Source organism: Chelonoidis abingdonii, chromosome 22 (genome assembly GCF_003597395.2).
Source record: "Chelonoidis abingdonii isolate Lonesome George chromosome 22, CheloAbing_2.0, whole genome shotgun sequence".
NCBI classification, from domain to species: Eukaryota; Metazoa; Chordata; order Testudines; family Testudinidae; genus Chelonoidis; species Chelonoidis abingdonii.
The window spans coordinates 9,073,903-9,096,545 of record NC_133790.1 but is presented as its reverse complement, the minus strand read 5'-3'; the positions used below and the strand labels follow the sequence as shown (position 1 = coordinate 9,096,545).

General features: G+C 50.9%; 1 protein-coding gene across 19 annotated transcripts in view; it reads left to right on the top strand.

Moving 5' to 3' along the window:
- The window catches only part of NCOR2 (nuclear receptor corepressor 2), a 428,298-nt gene that overhangs the window by 326,439 nt on the left and 79,216 nt on the right, over positions 1-22,643 (top strand). For all 19 annotated transcript variants that reach the window (XM_075060010.1, XM_075060008.1, XM_075060007.1 and 16 more), the window contains 2 exons: positions 9,203-9,345; positions 17,232-17,379. In XM_075060010.1, the coding sequence (XP_074916111.1) occupies positions 9,203-9,345; positions 17,232-17,379 (291 nt within the window). The remainder of the gene's footprint in view (positions 1-9,202; positions 9,346-17,231; positions 17,380-22,643) is intronic.

Genomic DNA, 22,643 nt, shown 5'->3' with positions numbered 1-22,643 from the left:
TGGACCTGGAAATGTTTAGCTAGCTGCTAGGTTCGGGGGATTTATCGAAGAGCTAGTAACCATTCTAGATGCAGCTCAGGGCTTTCCCCAAAGCTTTAACATGTGGCTTTACTTTGAAAAGGGACTACGTAATGCTGGCACCTTCTTACTCACCAGCTTTTCCTCCTTGTGCATCACTGAGGCTCAGATCTGCTGGCTTCAGTGACAAAAATAAGCTTTGGCCACTTTTCAGTCCTGCGAACTGTGCTGGCTCTGCAAGCCTAGGCTAAGGGGTCTGTCCTACTTTGTGCATCAGCCGCTACTGTGCAAACACATGGAAAGCAGTGGATTGACACAGGTGAGGCCATACTCTGAGGACAGTGGGTGGCTGTACAGGTGGTGTTTGGCCTGCAGCACCTTAGCTCAGGTGATGATGCACAAGAAGGGAAGCAATCCCCACTTGATTCTCAGATAGCCAGGCTGAGTTTTCAGGGCTGGCAGTTAGAAACACCAGCCTTTTTATTAGTAAACTAGCACACGCATTGATCTTAAATGAATTAAACAGAGGTCCACATGAAGCCGCCTTCTTAGCCTGCGTGCATGTGGAAATGCCCTTCATTGCATGCGTGTGTATGTGCAGAATGTCCAGATTTCTGCTCTGTTGCCCCTTCTAGCACTAAAACCTTATGCTCTTGCAAGGAGCTGTCAGGTTGGATGCAGGGTAAGCGGCAGTGTTAACACTGTGAAGGCACAGGGTATGTCCCCTGCTGCAGAAAGAACCCCTCACCACCACACATGCAATCACCCACACTTGCTCCGTTCCAGTGTAAAAACCTGCTGATTGAAATAAACCTCGGAAAGAGAAGCTGTGTGTCAGTGTATCTGGTCTTCGGCTCACTCCCCCTTCCAGGAGTGCTGTGGGCTAGCCGGGAGGCAGGCGTGGGTACTGGGACATCTCCATCATTGGAGGTTTTTAAGAGCAGGTTAGACAAACACCTGTCAGGGATGATCTAGATAGTTAGTCCTGCCATGAGTGCAGGGACTGGACTGGATGACCTCTCGAGGTCCCTTCCAGTCCCATGATTCTGTGACAGGAAGGTACAGGGGTAAGAGCAGTGGAAATGAGCCCATACAGCGTTACATGATTCTTCTGGACAGGTCGAACCCTTGTGCTGGCAGGGGAGCATCACCAGGTATCGGGAGCAAAATCACATACAGGGGCCAGATGCGCTCCAGGGGATCCCTTGCTTCTGAAAAGCATCAAATTGAGCAAGAGCATAGCCTGGCCCTGCCTAGTCCCAGGTAGCCTCATGCACTTCTGGGGCCGGGTGGCCTGGAGCAGGAAGTGGCAGACAGCTTGCACTGCTGTGGTCTGCACTGCAGCCTAACACATGAACGGGGCGGGGGCTAGAATTTGTTAGCTTCCTGTGTTAGCATCCGCATAGCGGACCCTTAAGAGGCGAGGAATCTCCCCTCCCCCGGCATCTTCTTCGTAATGCTCATGTATTTTTCAGCCTCCTAATCCTTGATTAGAGGTAGGGCCCGGGCACTGATGTTGACATCCGTCGGTCTAGAAGCAGGTTCAGGTGGGAGAGGTTAGTTCAGCCAATTACGGTAACAGGCAGGCTGCAGAGTTGGGCCCTGGCTCCGTGCTTGCCTACGATCCTGGTCCTGTCCCACCCAGGGGTCGATCAGGCCCCATTGTGGTTTGTCCTGGCATTCTCTCTACCTGCAGATGTGTAGCAGTCCGGGTGAGGTGGCAGCGTCCTGCGGAGCTGCTCTCTCTGTATCACGCTGGTCTCTCTGTCACGGCATGTCGTGTTTCCTCGCTAGGTAGCAAAGAAACCCCAGGGTCTGTTCAGGGAGTGTCAGCACACGAAATACAAAGGCCTGTCAGGGGAGCGGGTTGGCAATGACTGTGATTTCCTGCCTATGGTTGAGTTTTGAACGGATTTTTCCTTTAACAGTAAGGGAGCAGGAATAGCACCTCAAGCAGGTGATAAAACAGCCAGATTGTGCTCTAGTGGCTGCTTCGCACTGCCTCCCTTCTTTGGGAGTAGCCCTGGCAAGGAGAATCCGTGTTTTCCCCAGAAGATGGTAATTGTCCCTCTCAGATTGTGAACGTCGGAGGGAAAACTGGCTCCTGCTAAAGGCTCGGAGACGGACACTGCCTTTCCCTCAGCCGGGCCTCAGGACAAGTGGCACAGAGAAGGCAGCGAGGTCAGAGTTCAGCGGGACAAAGACGTAAATCCTACCAGCGGTGGAGTGGGCCGCTCTAGAGTTCTGTAACTGAAGCAACTGGAGTAGGCTGATGTAGCCAAATCACCAGGGTCTCTCGCTGACTGATGGGCTGCTACTGCTGCTGTGTAACAAGGAGGCTAATTTGGGTCGGGGAAGATGCGAAGGATTAATAGAAAACACAGTGAAGCCTTAACATGGCTGATGTCCTAGAAAGCCCCTCAATAAGGGGAGACCTGGCGTTAACATGGGCCAATCTCCTGCGAGCTATTGTCAAGGGAGAAGAGGGAAACCACACTAGAGGGGAACTCCCTGGCCGTTGCAGCCAGGGGAGTCTGCAGCAAACCGTGTCAGACCTGCTCGGTTTGCGGCACTTTGCCGTGCAGGGAGATCACACAGTGGCCGCAAAAGTCACTCCATCCCCCTGGCTGTGAGCACTCATCTCTTAGCAAGGATCAGGAGATTCTCTTGTGAGGATGGAGAGAGTTTCGTTGCAAGTCTCCCTTGCAGCAGCAGAATATTTTACGGACACTTGAACCAACAGACTTGGCAGGAGCCAGAAGCTCATAGGAACAATCTGGATCTCCAGGCTGGATTCTGAGGAAGAGTGACCCAGACGGCGCAGGTCACAGCTAGCGAGAGCTGGCGTTTACCGAAAGTATTGCTGGCCCTCTGTGAACACCCTTGGAGGAACTGCTATGGGGTACGTTTGCTGTGTGCTGCGTGGAGAAGTCTCTGCTACTCTCATTGGCCTGGAACCGGGAGTCCTATGTTCTGTTCCAGGCTCTGCCACTGATGTGCTCTGGGACCCTGAGACTTGCTTTGTGCCTCGGTTTCCCTACGGGGCTCATAACATTATCTACAGTCACGCACTTGGTGAAGCACGGTGTGATCTGCAGGTTAGTTTGACTTGTGGTGGAGCATAGTTTTTCAGAGCACTGTGTCCAAACTTGTGTACCTTTCAGACTGCTGTTGGAGGGGGTGCTTAAACTTCAGTTCTGTACACACTGCCTCTGTAATGCTGGCCATGGTCAGAGAATCCCAGCCCCTTCCCAGTAACACTCCATCCCCTTGGCTGCCAGGTTTACTGGGCAGGCTGCTGTGCTTGCAAACCCGCGACAGTCTCCATCAGCTATAGGAAACGGTTAAAGGAGCACGTGAAGGGAGACGGGGTCAGAGGGGTTTTGGGAGGGGTGTCACACTAGGTAGTGTAGCGCTTTTGGGATGAGATCATTTTTTTAAGTGTAAGCTTGATCTGTTAATACAGTTGAGAGCCCGTTAGGGGACCCTTTTGTGGGCTGGCTCATGCGTCGTCGTTTTGAGAGGCGAGAGCTGGGCGGGGCAAGGGCAGCCATGCTGGAGAGCCAGGGGAGAAATAATCAAAAAAGGCTGTGACTGTGGAGAGCTTGAATGAAAGCCACGCTCCCCGCAATGCTGCTTTCCTCTCCGTCTCTCACGCTCCAGAAACCAAATGCGCTTTAAAGTGTTCTCGCAGATCTGCACACTCCTCTTCCTTCCTGCCTTCCTTTCTCAGGCGCTCCAGCCTCAGTTTCCACAGACCAGGGAGAAGACTGTCCCCACCCCCATGCAATCCCATCTGCAAGGACTTGGGGTGTGTCTGCCTGTCCCTGTCTCCCCTGCCCTTGAAAGGGGCTGAAGTTATCCAACCACTTGTTGGTCCAGTTATCTGCGTGCTCTGTTTGTTTTCTCTGCCTCCTCTCCTGGGAGCCCTCTGACCTTGCCAGATGGTAGCGATCTTCAGTTGAAAACCGAGGCAGCGGGGAGACGTGTGGGGAAGGTCCGGTCCGGTTCTGAAAAGCCCCTTTGATTCATTTCAGAGCAGAGGAAACTATTAAGCAAAGCTTTGTTTTCCTGGCTCACTCCCCCTGCTGTTGACATTCAGATGAGAGAGAGCGAGCGCGAGACAGAAAGTGAGAGAGAGAAAGGAAGTGGGTGCCAAGTTGGCCGCACCCCTTGTCAGCTTGGGTCAGTGCCACGCTCGTTATTAATGCTCTGTCTAGAGGTCACATTCAGACAAACCGAGGCTCTGGGTCAGCCAGAGGAAAAGATTAGAGCTCTCTTGCTGCTCCGCCGCACACCCACGGCACCGATCTCCTCCCGGCCCGCAGCTGGCAGGAGGGAAGCTGCAGAGCTCGACTGCTTTGGCTTTTTTTTTTTTTTTTTTTTTGTCAGCATTGGGCATCTCTTGAAACTGCACAGACTCTCCTCCCCGGACCCCTGGGCTGCTGAGCAAGGAGGTGAGACCGGGGGGTGAGGGGAGAGAGAGAGCGCCGGGGAGAGCAAAGCAACTTCAGTCCACCTTAACAAACGCTGCGCCAGACAGTTGGAAAGCTCCGAGGAGCTGAGCCCAAGGAGTGCCCAGGGTGCCTCTCGCGCCCCAGTGGAGCAGAGAGCACTGAGGACGGAGCATGTGTTCAAGGCAATTTCTTGCGTCAGGGTCAGGCGCCTCCAGCTTTTAAGACCTGGTTTTAAGTTACCGTGCAGTAGCTGCCCTTTCTGCCCAGGGCTCCTAAGTGCCGGAGCCCCCAGGATTTAAAGAACCAGCTTTTTTTTTTTTTCTTCCCTTTTGTTGGCTGCTGCGAGGGAGTGAAAACAAAATGAGCGGGGAGGATGTGAGTCAAGAACTCCCAGCGCTTGGTAACAAACTGCTCTGCCGCGCGGGGCTTTGAAGAAGTGCTCTCCCTGTTTATTCTGGTCTGCCTGCCGCATGCTCGGAGCAGCTTTTCTGGCAGGTGAAGCTAGACTCAGAGAATGTAAGTATATCCATAGGGCAGTAATGAAATGCTGAGCGTTTGGGGTGAACATTAAGGATGGGGCGAGCGAGTGTGTGTGCGTGTGCACGCTTGTGCACACACCTATCATCTCCTCCTCACCAGTCAATGCAGGACTGATTAAGATCTGGTCGGCTGGTTAGTCAGAGTTTCAGTTGTGGTGCTAGATGAATGTGTGTGTTTTGTGAGAGACAGACCTGCGTGTGGCAGGCTTGTGTGATACAGATGGGGTGGGGAGTGAAGAGTGCATAGGGGGGAGGCGGTGGGATGGGGTGGAAGGGAACAGTGACGTGACGTTGCTCAGCAGAGCACTGGTGGTGCCTGGCGAGTGGCCTGTTCGCCAGCCAGATCCAGGGCAGCTGCTGGCTGCTCCCACCCTGAGAGTACAGATAATTATAGTTTTGGGAAGCAGGTGTTGCTGTTTTGTTCTCTTGCCTGCAAATATAAGGGCGTCTGTCCGCACTGGTTTGATCCTGCAGGGGGAAGGTCTGTCTGTGCTTTGGAAACATGCAGTCTCTTCCTCATGAGATAGACACAGACACCTGCGCAGCTCCCCTTCTGCCGGCTGGATGCTTGCCTTCAGACACACCATTCGCATGTGTGGAGACCGGGCACACTGCGCGCTGTCCCCAGCAGGCGAGGGGAAGGGCGCTGAGCTTCCCAAGGAGCTGGGCCTCGTAGTGCCGCTGGAGCGGGTGACTTTAAATTGAACAGGCTTCAGCATAGCCTTGTGATTGGGAAGCGGCCCTGCAAAACCGCTGGGCGCAGCGCACCTGACGAATGGAAGGGCAGCTGAGCAACTTCTTATGTGCAGCAAGACAAGGTCAAGCTGCACTTGGAAATAGAGTGAGCATGGACGCACCCCGGCACACTAACAGCCATTGCAATTAGCACATCCTGCTGCCCCATACTGTGCAGCACAGTCGTCTCGGAGGACAACACAATCGTACAGAGAGTGGTGCCTGTTGTGGAGGCAGGAACCATTGTTACTATTCAAGGCCCTTGCCCGAGATGTAGCTTACAATTCCAGCCTGGTCTGTTACCCTGGGGATTAAGCCCTCCAAGTAGCAAAGAGTGAATGGATTGATTCATTTGTTCATTCTGGAAGCGATGATGAATCACAGTGCATGGGGCCGGCCTGCTTTCCCCGGCCGTGTTTAGCCGTCCCTGGGGGGGAAGGCTCTTGCTGGCTAGTGTGTCTCAAGGTTGGTGGCAAGATGGATTTGAGAAGTCCCAGTTGAAAGCAGCAGCAGTCGAGGTCGTGGCTTTAAATGGATCAACGTTGGGTGTTGTAGAGCTAAAACTCAAACCCAATTCTTCTGTTGCCCCTGCTCTGCTGTGCATGGCAGGTCTGTTACGTGCCGCACAGTCAGGGCTGCAGGGCCATGCGAGGGTGCAGGAGATGGGAACTTTCACCCGTCATTCCTGGCTGGGCTTGGGTTCACCCGGAGTTGGATGAGTGTTTATCCGAGGCCGTTTGGCCCAGGTACTGGTGGGTATCTCTTTTTGGGGCAAATCCCACGCCCCTCTCTCCTAGCCGGCATAAGAGCCCTCGTCTGCCATCGAGCTGGTGTGCTTCCGCTGCCTGGGATTTGGGGATCACTTCACCCGCAGTGCTCCCTGTGCCCCAGCCCTCTGCAGGTATTTAAAGCTAGGACTGCTGGCTCTGCAGCTACACAGCTCACCCACCTGCCCAGACCCAGGGTACCAATTCCTACTCTCCAAGCCCCGGCTCTGATCCCAGGGGGGCACTACTGCTTGAGCTGAGTGCACCGGCGCTAGGGTTTATCCCTTAGGATGTTTTATTTGTCAACTTTGGGATTCACAGAATCAATGCAGCCTTTCTGGAGTAGGCCCTACACATAAACAAAGCCATTGTTAATTGGTTCCTTTGTTCGTTGCTAGAGCACTTTTAAAGGGAAGTATTGCGTGAGTCCTAAGGACATGCCAGGGGCTTCCCTGTACCATGAACGCAGACTCTGCCTGTGAATTCATCAGGGGTCTCAGGCTAAGGCCTGACCAGTATGGGGATGGGGAACCTTCAAGGAAGCCCGTCCAGTGCTGCAGGAGGGTCTGTGTCTCTTTGCACCAAGAAAACCCCAGCCTGGTGTCAGAAGTCTGTGCTAGAGGGGCCAGGCCCAATGGGCAAGACAGCTTTTGCCAGTTCATTTTGGGTGCTTCGCATGTCCTTAAAATGTTGCTTTTCATGGGGCTTGCAATAGCCCCTCTTCGCCAAGCGTGTTAGAAAGACCATGGCAAGCGGCAGGCAAAAGGCAAAGGAACATGGACCGACGCAAAGGCTGGCTGGTCGCAGTCCCACTGACAGTGCAGTGTGGAGTCTGCTGGAGCTGTGCAATATGTCTCGTCCTCAGGGCTTGCAGGCAACCGGATGGCAGCTACCTAGCAGGCCAGCCCCAGCCCAGCCTGGCAGTGGGGGAGGCGCCAGGGCCTCATGGACATCTCAGTGGGTCAGAGGGAGGAGCGGGGTTAGGCTGGCTTATTGAAATGCAGGCAGGGGAAACCGTAAAGGGACCACACACCCCTGATACAGAGCTGCCCTCTAGATTTAGCTTTGAGGCCGTTGGGCGAACGAAGTCCCCAGACGGGCAATCCATCATGCGGGAAGTACACAGACTTGTAAGAGGGTAGCATCCTGGTTCAGCTGCAGTGGCCTTGCCTGCTGCCCTGGCAACCTGCACAGTCCCAGGGGGCAATACAGGGGCCACCAAGGGCTATGATGGTCTGCTCGGGGCTGCAGGGTGCTCATTAAGTGAATGGTCCATGGCACCCCCACCTCAAGCTGGTGTGGATTCTCTCGCTCCCTGCACCTTTATACACTGTGAGCTTAGCTGGCCTCTGCATTCCAAGGGGAGGCTGGTAATTTCCCTGCTTTTCCTGTGTTTGGCCTCCTCCCAGTGCAAGACGTGAAACTAAATCTTTGGCAGTGCCCCAGGTTTCTAGATCTTTCACTCTCCAGGTTTCTCCCTCCTCGGTTCCGCTGGCCTCTGGTTTCTAGTGGCAGCGTTAGCATGTCTCTCTCTAGAGTGCCTGTGGCAGGCGTGTTTCTGTGTGTGACCATCCGTCTGTGTTGTACTGGCTGGACCCGTGTCTATTGCGTATAGCGTGTGTATGAAGCAGAGCCCTGCAGTAGCATTGCACAGAGGAAGGGTGGTCCAGTGGTTAGGACAATACCTGGGGAATCAGGAGACCTGGGTTCAGTTCCCTGCTCCACCAGGAACTTCTTGTGCGACTTTAGGTAGATCACTTAGTCACTCCGTGCCTCAGTTTCCCTATCTGTAAATTGGGGTAATAGCACTGCCCGGTCTCTCAGGAGTGTGGGGAGGATAAATATATTAATGATGGGGAGGGGTTTAGATACGATGGTAATGGGGGCCATGGAAATACCTTGGCTGATAATTAGCTCCTTCCTACCTCCATGCCCACCCTAGTCCCGACAACTATCCTCCATTCATGCATCCTAGTGCCGCTCCATCTGCCTGCAGTTGTCACCCCTGGCTTGATGCCTGACCTGAAAAGCTTCTGCATGTGAACCCATGATTTAGCACTGATTTTCCCTCTGCTTCCCCTCAACACTCCTCCTTCCAGCAGTGGAGTTGCCTGGGTGAATACATCACTACATTTGTGTCTCGGCTCCTTTGTTTGGGCCCCTCCTGGCCGTCTCTGCATGTGCATCCAGCCCATCCAAGCCTGTGGGCTCCAGCTGTCAGAGAGTGGAGGGTGCAAAGAACCTTTCCCCATCCCCGTTAGCCCCCCGGGTAGGGACTAGGCATAACTGCAGCCATCAGGGAGGAGGGTACATGCTTTCACCTTCAGAAGGGATAGAGCAACTGGCTTCTTGTCACTCCCTTGTGGGGTGCTGTGACTGTGCTGCCCCCAACATGCTATAACGGTGCGGTCTGGGCACAGAGCTGTCAGCGTTGTTGGTAGATGCAGCTACAGTGCGCTTTGTTCCCCAAGACTGCTGGGGGTAATGCTTTTCACCTAGAAAGAAAAACAGGAGCCTCTCTCTCATCCTCTTGGCCACGGAAGTCTCGCAGACGGGTGCTGGTGACCATATCGTCCCAGTGGAGTTTGGTTTGTCCAGGGGAATGACCCAGCCTTTGTGTACCGTGCCACCCTTGTGAGCGTTTATTTTGTTTTGCCCCCCTCTGATTTTATTTTCCTGGTTGCAGGTCTCCTTGAACATGGGCGGAACTGGTCAGCCATTGCCAGGATGGTGGGCTCCAAGACTGTGTCGCAGTGCAAAAACTTCTATTTCAACTACAAGAAAAGACAGAACCTGGATGAGATCCTGCAGCAGCACAAACTAAAAATGGTAAGCAGCCTGCCGCAGCCCGCTCCAAGCATCACAGATATTTCCCGGCAAACAGTGACACAGCTTCTGACATTCCCAAGTCCAAAGGGAAGTTTTTCTTCCCTGAGAATTTACTGGGTGAAAATCACAGAGCCCAAGCTTAAGCTGACGGCTTATAATGAGAAAGGGGGCATTTGTCCTTCGGCCTGTGGTATTTTCTGGCTAGATTGGGGGCCCCTGTGGGACACAACAACCAGGTCTCGGACTCACATGTGCTACACAGTGAGAAGAAAGGAGATAGAAATGAGGGAATAGCCATTGTGTATTGTGATGCATAGCCAGATTGTGATCCCAGTTACAGCTGTGTGAATCCATTGATGCCAGTGGAGTTGTACCAGTTTACCCCAGTGTCTCAGAGATCAGAAGTGAGTCCAGTAATGCTGTTCATTTCCAGTGCAGTCTTCCACTACTGCATGTCCTGTGGTGGCTCGAGCACCGAGTATAAAGAAATTAATGGCAAACTGGCCACAAACAAACAAGAAAAACCAAACCCCACAAGGTTGCCATCCCGATATTAGAAGGAAGGAGGTTGATTCCCAGAAAGAACAATCATTGGGACATCCAGAGACAAGCATGGTCCAGTGGCCTGGAGTTTGAATCCTGACAGACAGGAGTTCGAATCCTGGCAGACATTTTGATTCCTTCCGTGGCCCAGGGCAAATCTCTTAACCTTTCTGTGCATCAATTTTCCTGTGGTAGAAAGGGGATGATAATTCTTTCTTCCCTCGCAAAGTCCACGGAATGAATTAATTGGCATTTGCCAAGCACTCTGAAGATGCAACGTGCCACTACAGATCTGCTAAGTATTATAATTATCATTTCATTTGCAGAGGACCCTGGGGTTCCGAGCTTCCTGGCTAATAGAATTCACATGGCGTAACCCCCCAAGGAGTGCTTTGGAAAGGAAAGGGACAATGTTCAATACAGGAATCTCTCTCCAGCAAGCTATTACAGTGCGAATAAAAAGACAGGAAAGCACTCAGTGACTCAGCCAGGAATTGAATATCCTAGTCACTCTATAGGAACAAGAAGTAGAGTGGGCAGTGGTGATGCTTTTGATCATTTCTCCACGCTGAGAGATACTCCTGTGTTCCTATGTTTCACTCAATTGTGTTAGAAGCAAAGCAAATAAACGGTACAAAGAAAACAACAAAAACACCTACCTAAAGAATGGAATGAAACACTCACACACACAGGCAACCTCTCCGAATAGAGCTTTATGTTATAAAGATCTAGTGGTCGTTCCTTGGGCGAATCTGATGTAAGATCGCTGAACTCAGTAATAGAATCAGAGTTGAGTATATTAATTTACCCTGCTTCCTGATATTTCAGAAATTGCACTGCATGGGTGTTTTTCTGCAGAACCAGTTTTTCCCTCATCCTTTTCTCCCCCATTCATATTGTTCACTAGCGCGTGCAGTTTAGATCATCATCATCATCTAGTCTTTTAAGCGCTGGGGGCTGTGGAATTTAGGTTTTGTATAAGAACAATGAACGCTCAGCTGTTATTTATTGGGTTCTATTGTTTTAGGCAACAGCAGATGCCATAAAACTGAATAAAATAAAAGAACAACTGTGAATGAATTTCCACAGACTTTCCTTCCTAACTCCTAAACATATTCATAAATAAACCAAACCTCCTGATCGTTTCCTGTATAGAATCTGGGCGTGCAAAATAGTCAGCTTTGACCGCCCTCTCAGTGGAAGCAGTCAGAGGTCAGGCCAATATGTCATCAGGTAATTTTGCAGTGAAGTCTCTAGCTTATTCCATGACCTGGATGTCAGCAGCTATTACTGATCTCCCTGCAGATAACGTACAAGGAAACGGATAGGCTCTGCAATCCCAGTTTTGCTAGAATGTTTATTTAATTTAAGGAGGATAAACTCAGTGAGTAACGCTTGTTAATTTCTCAAATGTAACTTGTTTATGGTTTGTAGCCCTGTTGCTAGGATTGGTAGAACAAGGGTTTAGTTACAGACTCAGATCTCAGCACAGCTTTGCTGAGATGTCTAGAAACCTTCAAGTGAACCAGAGCCCAGTTTTGGGCAAACCTGAGTCAGTGTATGGTTTAGCCTGTGCCAGTGCATGGTTTTGAATTATAGCCAGATGAAATTCACTGTTCCGGATGGTTTCATCCCAGTGAAGCTTGGTAATTCCAAGTGCTCTTCAGCTTAAGTCTGAGGATTCATTCAAATGTAGACCCTAAAGCACAGCCCAAAGAACACGAGCCCCATGCAAACCAGGACCACAGCGATGGTTTGCACGGAGCCCTGTCCCCAGTTTGCTGTGGCTAGCACAGCTGTAGTCTGCACTCGTGCGCAGTGGGTGCATTGGCCAGCGGATGGTGATTTTCAGGTGGCTCTCAGATCGGTGGGCATGCATGCCAGACTGTCAGCCGCACCCCGGATTTGCCAGTGCCTGTGGGTTACAAGGGCGCAGCTTGGAGCCTTGCCTCTGAAGGGAGACTCAGAGCCCGGGCTGAGAGACTTGTGCTAGTGGGGCTCACATTAGCATGCAAAAATAACTGTGTAGACACTGCGGCTTGGGCTGTCAAGCCCCCTTCCCACCCCACATGCTTGAGAGCCTGAGCCACAATGCTAGTGCAAGCTCCGGGCTGGAAGGCAGGCTCCCAGACATACCCAAAAAGGGAACCTGTAAGCTTGTTCTGCCCCCCAGGGCACCTCCCTACTGCCCAGTCAGAAAGCAGGGCTGTGGCAGCTCCATCCTGTTTCTCTGGGGCATGGATGGCCTGTGGGCTTCCACAGCTTCTCCAGTCATGCTGTGCTTGGGACTTGAACTATAAGGGCTGTCCTTTTCCTACAGGAAATAAACCTCACCTGGAGAGCTGCAGAGAGATGAATTTTGTATACTGTGTAGCCCTGTCTTCCTTTCAGCGGAGCTGTGTAGACTCCCAGACGTCCCTCTTTCACTGACTTGTGACTGGAGGAAAATCCTCCTGGCAGTATTGGATTAAGACAAGACCAAATAAGCAGGGGGTGGACTCAGATTTAACAGCTCCACCCCTGGAAATACAGGCCTGGAGCTGTATATTGACAGCCACCCCACTGAGCGGGGTCCCAGCCCAAGAAATACATCAGAAGGGCCAGTGCCTCTGATTAGGGTTGAGTCACGCCACCTTTAAGCCTCATCCGAAGTCTCTGCCTCTGAGCGTTTCGGCTCAGTTCTGTTGCAAGAACCTGAGATCTGTTCTTGGCATCAGCCTCAGTTAGTCCTGACCTTGTGCGTGCTCATCTCTTGTTTCATTAACCGCAGCAGTCAAGGGGAAAATGGGGCATTGTGATACCGAATGTCCTTTCAAGTTGCTCTTTCCCTGAGCCGTCGGAGCTCAGAATCTCTCTCCCCATGTGGGTGTCTGCCACTTGTGCTGAACTTGCCTGAGGCCGGGGAATAACATGGCTCATATTAACCTATCAAACTGAAGGGTCCCTACAAGTCCTTGCAAGATGTCCACAGGGCACCCAGCCGTGCGCTTTCCTCAGTTAATTTAGACGGAGCCTGCTCCCTGTTAGATGCGGCCTCAGAATCCAGACAGCTCCAGATGGGCAGGATCCTGGTGCTGATCCCCATGGGAGAGAGCTGTCCTTCTCAACCTTCTGCTCCCTTTTCGGAAGTGGGGGTGAGCTCTTTTTGCTGCCTTAGAGGCACTGTAGGCTGGGGAACCTGTTCACTCGCTCATCCCATGGGCTGAGGGAAAGAGTTAAGCAGATCCAGTCACCCCTTCCTATTGAAAGGCGGGCTGTCCCCTTCCATGGGTGTCTGGGCTGTGACTCCCAGCTGTGGAACAGAGGCCACGATTCCTCTCTGCAGGTGAGGCCCTGTGAGGACCACTCCCCCGCTAACATGGAACCTGACCCAAAGGCCACTGAAGTTGGAGCAGGACTGGGACTGACACTGGGTTATCGTATTGGGCGAAGGTCAGCGTTCGCTACTAGAGATCACCGTCCTGTGATCCTGGCCCACTGGGGATTTAGCCCACCCTTCTGGGGTAATGGAACGTCCAACGTAAAATGTTCCAAGGCCCTCACAAAATGGGCCTCACCCATGGCCCCTATGGTCCTCACACCCTTCTCTCGGGGCTTTCGACTGTGTCTGTCCCCTTCTCGGGGGCCAGGACTCCCAGGGTTTTCACCTCGATTCCCTAACAGAAATCCCAAACCGAGGCTATACAAACTCAAACTAGATTCTACCCGTTGCCCCTCTTCCCTCACTGCAGCAGTGTTCCTCCACTGAGCACCTCCCAAGGCTCCCTCCCTGGTCCTCCAAACCTGCCCTTTGATCAGGGCTCACACTCCAATGCTTTGTCTCTCTCCTGCCCTCGGGCCAGACTTCCGCACCCAGGATCTCTGGGCTTCCTCCTTTCTCATGCCAGAGCCTGACTGCAGAATCTGTCCCTTCTTCACTAAACTTCTTGCTTACCACCCAGCCCCTTCCCAGCTGGGCATGGTCTCGAATTAAACCTGGCTCTCTCCCTCTACCCCAGGTCCCAACAGGTAACAGAACTGGCCTCTTAGGTCCCCATTAACCATTTCAGGTTGGCCTTAGCCCCACTTCTGATCCCATGACCATGCCATGCTAATTCGGGAGTGCCGGCGTCGTGCTTTTAAGGAAGACTGGGACAGCTGTTGATGGGGCATAAATATAGTGACTGTTCTGTATCAGGAGCAGAGTTTTTTAAAGCCGCTTTGGCTGCTAGCTCTGTGTCAGGTGGTGATCCCGTGAGGAGGCCACATTTCTCCGGGCTGCTCCTTGCCCTTCTGGGGCAGATGGCCCAGGATGATGTCACACTGGCAGGTTGTGTCAGCTATGTCCTGGCCACTCACGGTTGTTCCGGTGTGGGGAGTGGGAGGGGGGAAGGCTCCAGTAACACCAGACAGCTTGGAGAGGAGGTTGAGAAGAACTGCTGATTCTCACCAGACTTGGAGACAGCCTAATAGAGCTGGCTGGAAGCCAGCTACTGCAGCCACCTCAGGCGCCTGGGTTGGCCATTCTCCCCATAGGAAGTGGAATGACATACTAGGCACTGTGGAGTGCTAGGAAATAACCTCCTGTGGGAGAAGTTCAGGGTTTGGTTTGGTTTGGTTTATTTCCCTTTTGACATAGATGCGCATAAGCCAAAGACTGCAGCGGAGTCCTGCTTGAGCTATCCCATACATTCCAAGGGAAAAAACCCTCTAGGACGAATCTAACAAGTCACTTTTCATAGGACACACTGTACATTGAACACCAAGGAATAGAATGGATGTGAAAACCACTGAAGTACTGATAACAGATCTCAAACTGAGCCCAAGGGACCAGAGCTACTCAGTTACATACCAAAGAAAGGATGGAACGCCACGTAAAAGCATTTAATTCTTGCAGCAGATATGAGCTTCACCTTACCGTCATCTCATTGATTTATTCTTTGTATCTAGCACCCTTGGATTTGGAGGCTTACTGTGCTGGGCACCGTCCAAACGCATCGGTTCTATGGACAACCACATTTTGACTTTCATGCTAAATTTGACTGAAGCTTCTCTTCTTCCCACTTTCTCTGCTATGTGAACTGAACTAATGTCAGATGATCCATTGATCGCCCATCAGGGATTAGGGACCCATTGTGTTAAGATAGGCCACCCATACCCCTAAAGAGCTTCCAGTCGAAGTACATGATGACAGCAGATGGGCTGAGTTTGATGGAGTTACAAAGTGATGGACTTAGAGCAGGGATGAATTTGGCTGGATATGCCTTGACCAGAACTGAAACCGTAAAGCAGAACGTTTGTGCATGTGGCTTGAGCCTGTCACTGGGTATGTCCCCCCACCAGCTCTGCTTCTGGATTCAAATTGCTTCCCTTAAATATCTCACCTACGCAGCGGGTCTCTCGCAGCCGCAGAGCCCTGCCTGCCAGAGCATTCATCTCTGCATGGGCCAAATCCTGCTGCTTGTCATTTTGTGCAAACATAAAAGCCAAGTCTGGTGTTGATGCAGGGGCTTGTTCCCAGCTAATTTCCCAGCATAAGATCCACTCGTCAGCTTGGCTGAGTCACAGACACATGAGTAAGAGAAGCAGTAAGGTGAAGAAGGCTTTGCCATAGTAACGCAAGAGCTTTGTCATCACATTAGCATTATCTGAAGCCCTAACTATGAGCTGCTGCTACAGACAATAACATACAATTATTGAATTGTTCCCTTGGCACAAGTTGAAGCTCTGACAAGTTCTTCCCGGGGGAGCGGAGATTGCAGAAAGAATGGGGTTACCGCAGAAGTGGGTGGGTCGGGTCACGGGGCTCTTTGATTCCATGTGTAATGTCTCAGCTATCACATAACTTCTCAAGTGCTTCCACCCTCTCCTGCCCAGTTCAATACAAAATGGTTCAAATGGCAGTGTTGCCAAGCAAAAGCAGTTTGTGGGGTGTTTATCCAGTGGATTTTGAGTTTATAGAGAAAGGGGAAAGGTATCAGACACCCCCAACCTCGAGATCCAAAGGCAGAGTTCGCATTGCTGCTGCAGCCTTCATTTTCCATCCACTTAAATGCTCTTAAGTACGTCATTCGAGTGGGGCACGCGGAGGGAGCAGCAGGTGACGGGCATGTTCCTACTGGTTATATTTATTTCCGTAATGACACTAAGAAACATTAGCAGAGATGAGACTCTTGATTCAGGCCAAACAGTTTATTGGAAGTAGCAGTGTGTGTGTGTGTGTGTGTGTGTGCGCGTGTGTGTTATACGTGTTTAAAGAGGAGAAGAGAGGGTATTGCTTTGTGGTTCGAGGAGGAAGAGAGGGCGAAGAATCTCAACTCCCAGATTCTGTTTACTGCTCTGCTGCTCGCTCACTCTGTGGCCTTGGGATAGTCAATCAGAGCACAATTTTTCAAAAGTATCTACTAAATTTGGGGGTCCAGCTCAACTCACCTGGCACCTGATTTTTCCAGTGTGCTGAGCACTCAGAGTGGCCACTGACTTCATTTTAAGATGTGGGTGCCCAAGCGTGTCTGAAAATCAGGTCCCTTTAAGATGCCTCAAGTTGGGCATCCAAAAAATGGAGACACCCACGCTGTTTACTAAAATTTAGTCATCTGTAAATTGGCTTAATAATACAGTGATAGATATTACAGGCTAGTTTAGTTTTAAAGATGGCCTCCTCCATTTGAATTAATTGGGTGCCTAACTTCTTGGTTGTAATTAGGTGTCTTGAGCTCTGAATTGCTAGCGTTTGTGCACATCAAATTGTGCTGTTAAAACGGAGACCAGTTTTATCTTATCACATGATTGTTTGTTTGCAATGCTTTCCTGCTCTTACACTGCAATATTGTGCAAAGGCGAATGTTTTCTTGTGAGCCTCTCCCTGTCCAGCAGCCTCCTAAGGGTGGCGTGCCACTCAGTTAGTAAAAGTTTCTCTGGGGAACTTGGAGGGCTGGTACTCTGCACGTGTATGCCAACTATAGAGCAGATGCATCCACCCTAACTCACATTGAGTAGGGCATTACTCTGTAAGTAGTCCCCATGAGTGAGGCATCTCTCAAAGTAAGGACGCAGAATCTAAAAAATACATATTGATGTGATTTTCCACCCCCTTCTCACTCCTCCCCATCCCCAACTCTCAAGATTTATTTCAGAGACAACCCTTGCTTGGGGATTAAAGTTGCTCTTTCTGTCATTTTGTGAAGTCTGCCCTTCTGCAGTGCGGTCACTGATAAGGACCAGCAGTGATAAGGGGGTAAAGAGAATCCAAGAATACGCAGTGTTTTATGTAGCCTGTTTCCTCAGTCCCACTGAGGAATACAGGGAAAGCACTGGCCCTGCAGGCCGAACTCTGCCTTTGACCTTGACTGCTTCTCCCACAGGAGAAAGAAAGGAACGCAAGGCGGAAGAAGAAGAAAGCCCCTGCCGTTCAGAATGAAGAAGCTGCCTTCCCTCCCATGGCAGAGGACGAGGAGATGGAGGTATCTGGGACAAGCGGCAATGAAGAGGAGATGGCCGAGGAGGCGGAAGGTGAGGCATTTGAGGGGCGACGGCCATTGGGGAAATTGGCTCAGGTTTGTTTGCTTCATCCCTGGACCCATGGCTGCAGCTGAGCAGCCCTTTCCTGCCAGGGCAGGTGGCAGGAGAGGCGTTTTCATCCTGCAAATGTCAGTGCTTCCATGGGTCTCCCTGGTTAAGAGTATCTCCTGAGCGGGAGGAGTGGAGTGGCTCTGGCACCCTGAGGATATGCGAGGGCGACGCTTTCACGCTGCACTGGAGACACGGAAGCACTGACATTTCTGGCTCCTCCAGATTTCACGGTCGCAGGGACTGTCCTCGGTCACAGCCCCGGTCTGATTCCTGGCTGCTGAAAGTTTATTTGTGTGAGGCCATGAAGTTCCATACCCTGGTCAGCTGATAGCCAGGATGCGGTCAGACTGTGTGGGGGTTGTTTTGATAGGGGTTTGATTGGCAGCTCCAGTCCTCTGTTACCAGGAGTGGGAGAGCATGCACAGCGCCAGCCTTTCCCCGCTGCCTAGCTCCGGAGAGGTTACCCGCGGACAGGAGGTTTATTGCCGCAGCCCATTTATGCTTTGGCCTCTCTCTTAGGCGGCCCTCCAGGAACACAGTTGGTGCCGTTTTGAGAGAGAGAATTTTTGTTAGTTTCACTTTCAGTCATTACTACTCCTGGCCCAAATTGTCATTGCCACCCTAGTAGGACACAACCCTATATCCTCCGACCGATCCCTTACCACTGGGCATCTCTGGGCTGGTCATGGGTGTTGTCTTGCACATCCTTCGGTTTTCCATCACCCTAGCGAAGAGTCCGCACTGTGATTAGCCTCCAGTGCCCACATTGCTAGGCCTTGTGCACCTCTAGCCTTTTGTAAATCAGATTGGGTTTCCTTTTAAACAAAGGCCTGTTCACCCTGCCTGACCCAGCAAGGTGTGAGGGTTGGAAAGCAGGTGCCGCGCGGGTCGAGGGGGGCATAGGGGCAGTCGTAAGGCAATGTAAGCGTCACTATCCTGTCCGCTGCCCCAGGCTATGGGTCACCAAAGCACTTGAGCATGAGGCATAACTTAAGAACATTCTTAAGTGCTTTGTTGAATCAGGAGGCCTCTTACTCACATGCTTTAAGTGAAGCCCAGGCTGACGTGCTTTGCTGACTCAGATCCCCCACGAATGAAGCAGCAGGAGGGCTGGTAGAGCCAAGATTGCCCTGTTCTCTTTAGGGCATTGCCTTTATGACTTTTCTGAGCTAAACAACAAACACCCCGTGACTTCTGCTTCGGAAAGTCCTTCTTCTTCGTGGCAGCAGCACATTCAATAGCTGCTAAGCCACAGGGTCAGCATGCCTCTGCATTTTTTAATATCTTCTTTCAGGCAGGCAGTTTCCACTCTCCCATTTGAGCAGAAGGGGAATCAACTGAAAGTGACAGTTTTAGCTATTTCTAGCTCAGAAACCTCAGCCGTGAATTTGGGAAAATGTGTGTAATTTACGGTAATGGTCCCATTTGACTTTTGTCAAAGTAATTTAATAATTTAACCAGCAGTGCTGGCCCCATGCTGAGCCCTGGCCTTGGAGACCAGGCTAATGGGACTGGAAATTGCAAATCTTTTCAAGTCATTGTTGAAAGTGACTCATGATAAGGCAGGTGCCAGGTAAATCTGTGCTGGGTGATTTGTGACTAACAGACCTGGTGTAAGATGTGGTTTGCTCTTTGTGGGAGCTGTTCAGAGTAAAACCATGTGTTTTAAGATGAAAGACTTGAAGACAGATCTCTTGACACACTTAGAAGCTTTACATTTTAACAGCTTCAAGTCTCATCTCTTCTTCATCCTGTGAGGCCGATGAGACTATATTTCTGAAGTGGGCTACTGAGCTGAACAAAGCTATAAGCCAAGTGGATGAAATGTCACAGGAGCAGAAATGTCAGAGCAGCGGTATGCTTGAGCAGTTTGCCTAGCTCCCCTGTGACATTTGGGGATGCATTTCGGCGTAATGAATACTGACCAGAGGAGAGGGCTTTGGATGAATTTGTTGCATGATTAATTGCCTGTGTCTGAACTACCTGGTTCGCAAGCGCAAAGTGTATGTATGGATCACCTAACGCTTCAATGGATGGGCCTCTTATAGCAAAGCCAGGCTGGATAACTAATTGTAGGATGCACCTCGCCAGCCAGTGCACAACTCATTTGCAATTCAGCTCCCCATGCTCGCAGCAGGTTCGCAATATTGGGAACGAACCCATGGAAATCTAAAGCCTGGCTGAACCAGAGGCAAAATACCTGCAGACATCTCTTCGGCCACAGCAGACCCTATTTCACTTGGGGAAGGGAAGCGGGTGCATTTCTGAGCGAGGCTTTGGCCAAATACACCATAAATCTCTGTCCAGCCTAAATACTGTAAATTCCTGGCCCATCGTCCTTGGGTGACTGTTTCATTGATTTATTACAAGTAAATAAACATCAGGGAAGGCTGAAATTCCTATTGGCCTTGGGGCATTTTTCTGCCAAGAAAGTGGAATACTTTTGATGTGCTCAGATGTAAAGCCAGCAGAATACTGTTCATCTGCGTCCATCCATTTTGGATACAACTTGAAAGCCTTGCAGACTGATACAGATCTGTGTCTGGAAGGAATCTCACCTTCCCTCCCATCCTTACTATATTGAGGGTGAGAGCACTGCCCTTAAATCCCAAAGCAAGTTCATGTTGACCCTACGCCTGTGACGTTCTGAGATATTTTGAGAGTCCTCAACTCGCACTGATGGAGCACACCCTTTCCCTTGGGTCAGGAACTCCCTGAAGGAGTTGCAGGCCATCTTGCCAAGGCACAGTTCACTCCAAATATTCCTCCCTTTGGGCCAAAGAAAAAAAGCTGTCTCAGCTCTGAAATGCCTGCCTGCATCTAGACGTGAGTGTTTTCAGCTCAGGAGGAAGCCATTTCCCATAGATTTGGGGATGCTTAATCATTAACCTGTCCTGAAACTCTGGGATATTTTTCCCCCAGCTGATCCTGATCTCCTTTCTTTTCGTATTGGCTGCTAAACAAAAATGTGTGGAAGGCTCCTGCTGCTGCCATGGATTTCCTCATGGCTGGGCCGCCGGGATAGGGGAAGGTTGGTACCCACAGTCACAGTGATGCAGTCCTGGGAGGCAAGCAGAGAGGTTGGAACCTTGGCTTAGGCCTTGATCGCACTGGAACTGGCCCCGATGCCTTGACGAGGGCTGGTTGGAATTTCAGGAACAATGCAAAGAAGAGTGAAGGGAGCCATTTTAAATGTGTGATTGCTTAATAGGGCCAACAGAGAGCTTCCGCCTGCCTGGTTTTAGGCGCAGGGTTCTGGCTCTTGGATTCATGACCCTGTCCCTAGGTTTTTAAGGCTGGGCTCCATTATTAGAATGGCACCCAGCCTACAGGCACCTGCACTCAGGCCAGGCAGAGAGAGGAGCATGCTTCTTTCTGTGCTTGACGTGTTATGGACACGTGTTATGGGATCCCAGCACTTTGCTGTCCAGTTCAGAGACCGGGTAGGTCGACAAGACCTTCTCCCTTCTCTGACCAGAAGTTGTGGGGTTTGGGGAGGAGAGAATTCCCCCTCACAGTTGGGGGAAGGGAGTCCCTGGAATTCATTTTTATGTGGGGTAGCAGGAACAGGAGAGTATTGCTCCTGTATGGGGTGGGCCAGGAGAAGGTCAGACCACGGCACCACTGAAGGGGGAGTGCAGAAGAGATGAGGAAAGTAGCCAGGAGGCTGAGCTGATGTCTCTATCCCACGCAGCTGGGACGGGAGTTAGACCTGAAGGGCGTGCTTTGGGGCGACAAGCTGGGGCTGCTGGTTCCAGACTGAAAGTCAGTGACCCTAATACACAGCATATGGGAGATGGGGATTTGATGCGTCCGCCAATTGGAATTGGAAAGGGTTCAGAAAATGGCAACAAAAATGATTGGGGTATAGAACAGCTTCCGTATGAGGAGAGATTAATAAGACTGGGACTTTTCAGCTTGGAAAAGAGGTGGCTAAGGGGGCGGATATGATAGAGGTCTATAAAATCATGAGTGGTATAGAGAAAGTAAATAAGGAAGTGTTATTTACTCCTTCTCATAACACAAGAACAAGGGGCCAGCAAATGAAATTAATAGGTAGCAGGTTTAAAGCAAACACAAGAAAGTATTTTTTTCACGCAACACACTGTCAACCTCTGGAACTCCTTGCCAGAGGGTGTTGTAAAGGCCAATACTGTAACGGGGTTCAAAAGGAAGCTAGATAGATTCTTGGAAGATAGGTCCATTAATGGCTATTACCCAGCATGGGCAGGAATGGTGTCTCTAGCCTCTGTTTGCCAGAAGCTGGGACTGGGTGACAGGGCATGGATCACTTGATAACCTGTCTGTTCATTCCCTTTGGGACACCTGCCATTGGCCACTGTCAGAGGACAGGATACTGGGCTTGATGGACCTTTGGTCTGACCCAGCATGGCTGTTCTTATGTTATGTTCTTGTTTTACTCCCAAACACAGTCCTGTCTGTGGGAAAGCAACATGACTGGGACATGAACAGACCAGATCTTCAGCTCCCATTGTTCCTGCGGAGGGAAGGGAAGTGTGTGTGTTGGGGGAAGGGGAGAGAGTCTCCACAGGAGCTACTGGGTGCTGAGCACTTCTGAAAATTTGACCACAAATGTCTCAGTGAAACACACTGTAAAATTCCCCTCCATTCTGGGGTTTGTTATGGCGTGTATAATACATAACTGCATTATAATGGGGATTCCCACTGGCCTGCTGTTAAAGCACTGGACTGGAACTCAGGAGAGCTGAGGTCTATTCCCAGCTCTGCCAGTGGTCTGCTGGATGAGCTCAGGCAAGGCACTTCCCCTCCTGGGCCTCAGTTTCCCCATCAGTAAAAGGGGGCTAATGATGCTGCCCTCCTTTGTAAAACGCTGTGAGATCTACTGATGAAAAGTGCTAAATAAGATCAAGGCAGTGTCAATTTTTGTTTCTCGACATTTAAGAATAGTAATCCAGGAACGGCCCAAGCTTGCAGCTATTGTTCTGAAATATGAGGGAATCAGGTAAAGTGGCTCACTCAGCTCCCAGCCACCCAAAGCCTAAACCCAACTGATGGAAGCTCTGAAACCATTTCCGCCCCACCCTGGCAGTCGGGCCCCTCTGGGCCGTTACTGAATTGAATGCGCTGTAATGGAATGTTCTGGATGCTGGAGGAGAGGGGGAAATAACAAACCATATGTGGTCGTCTGCTTCAGGTGGGACATTGACGCTCATGATTTCCAA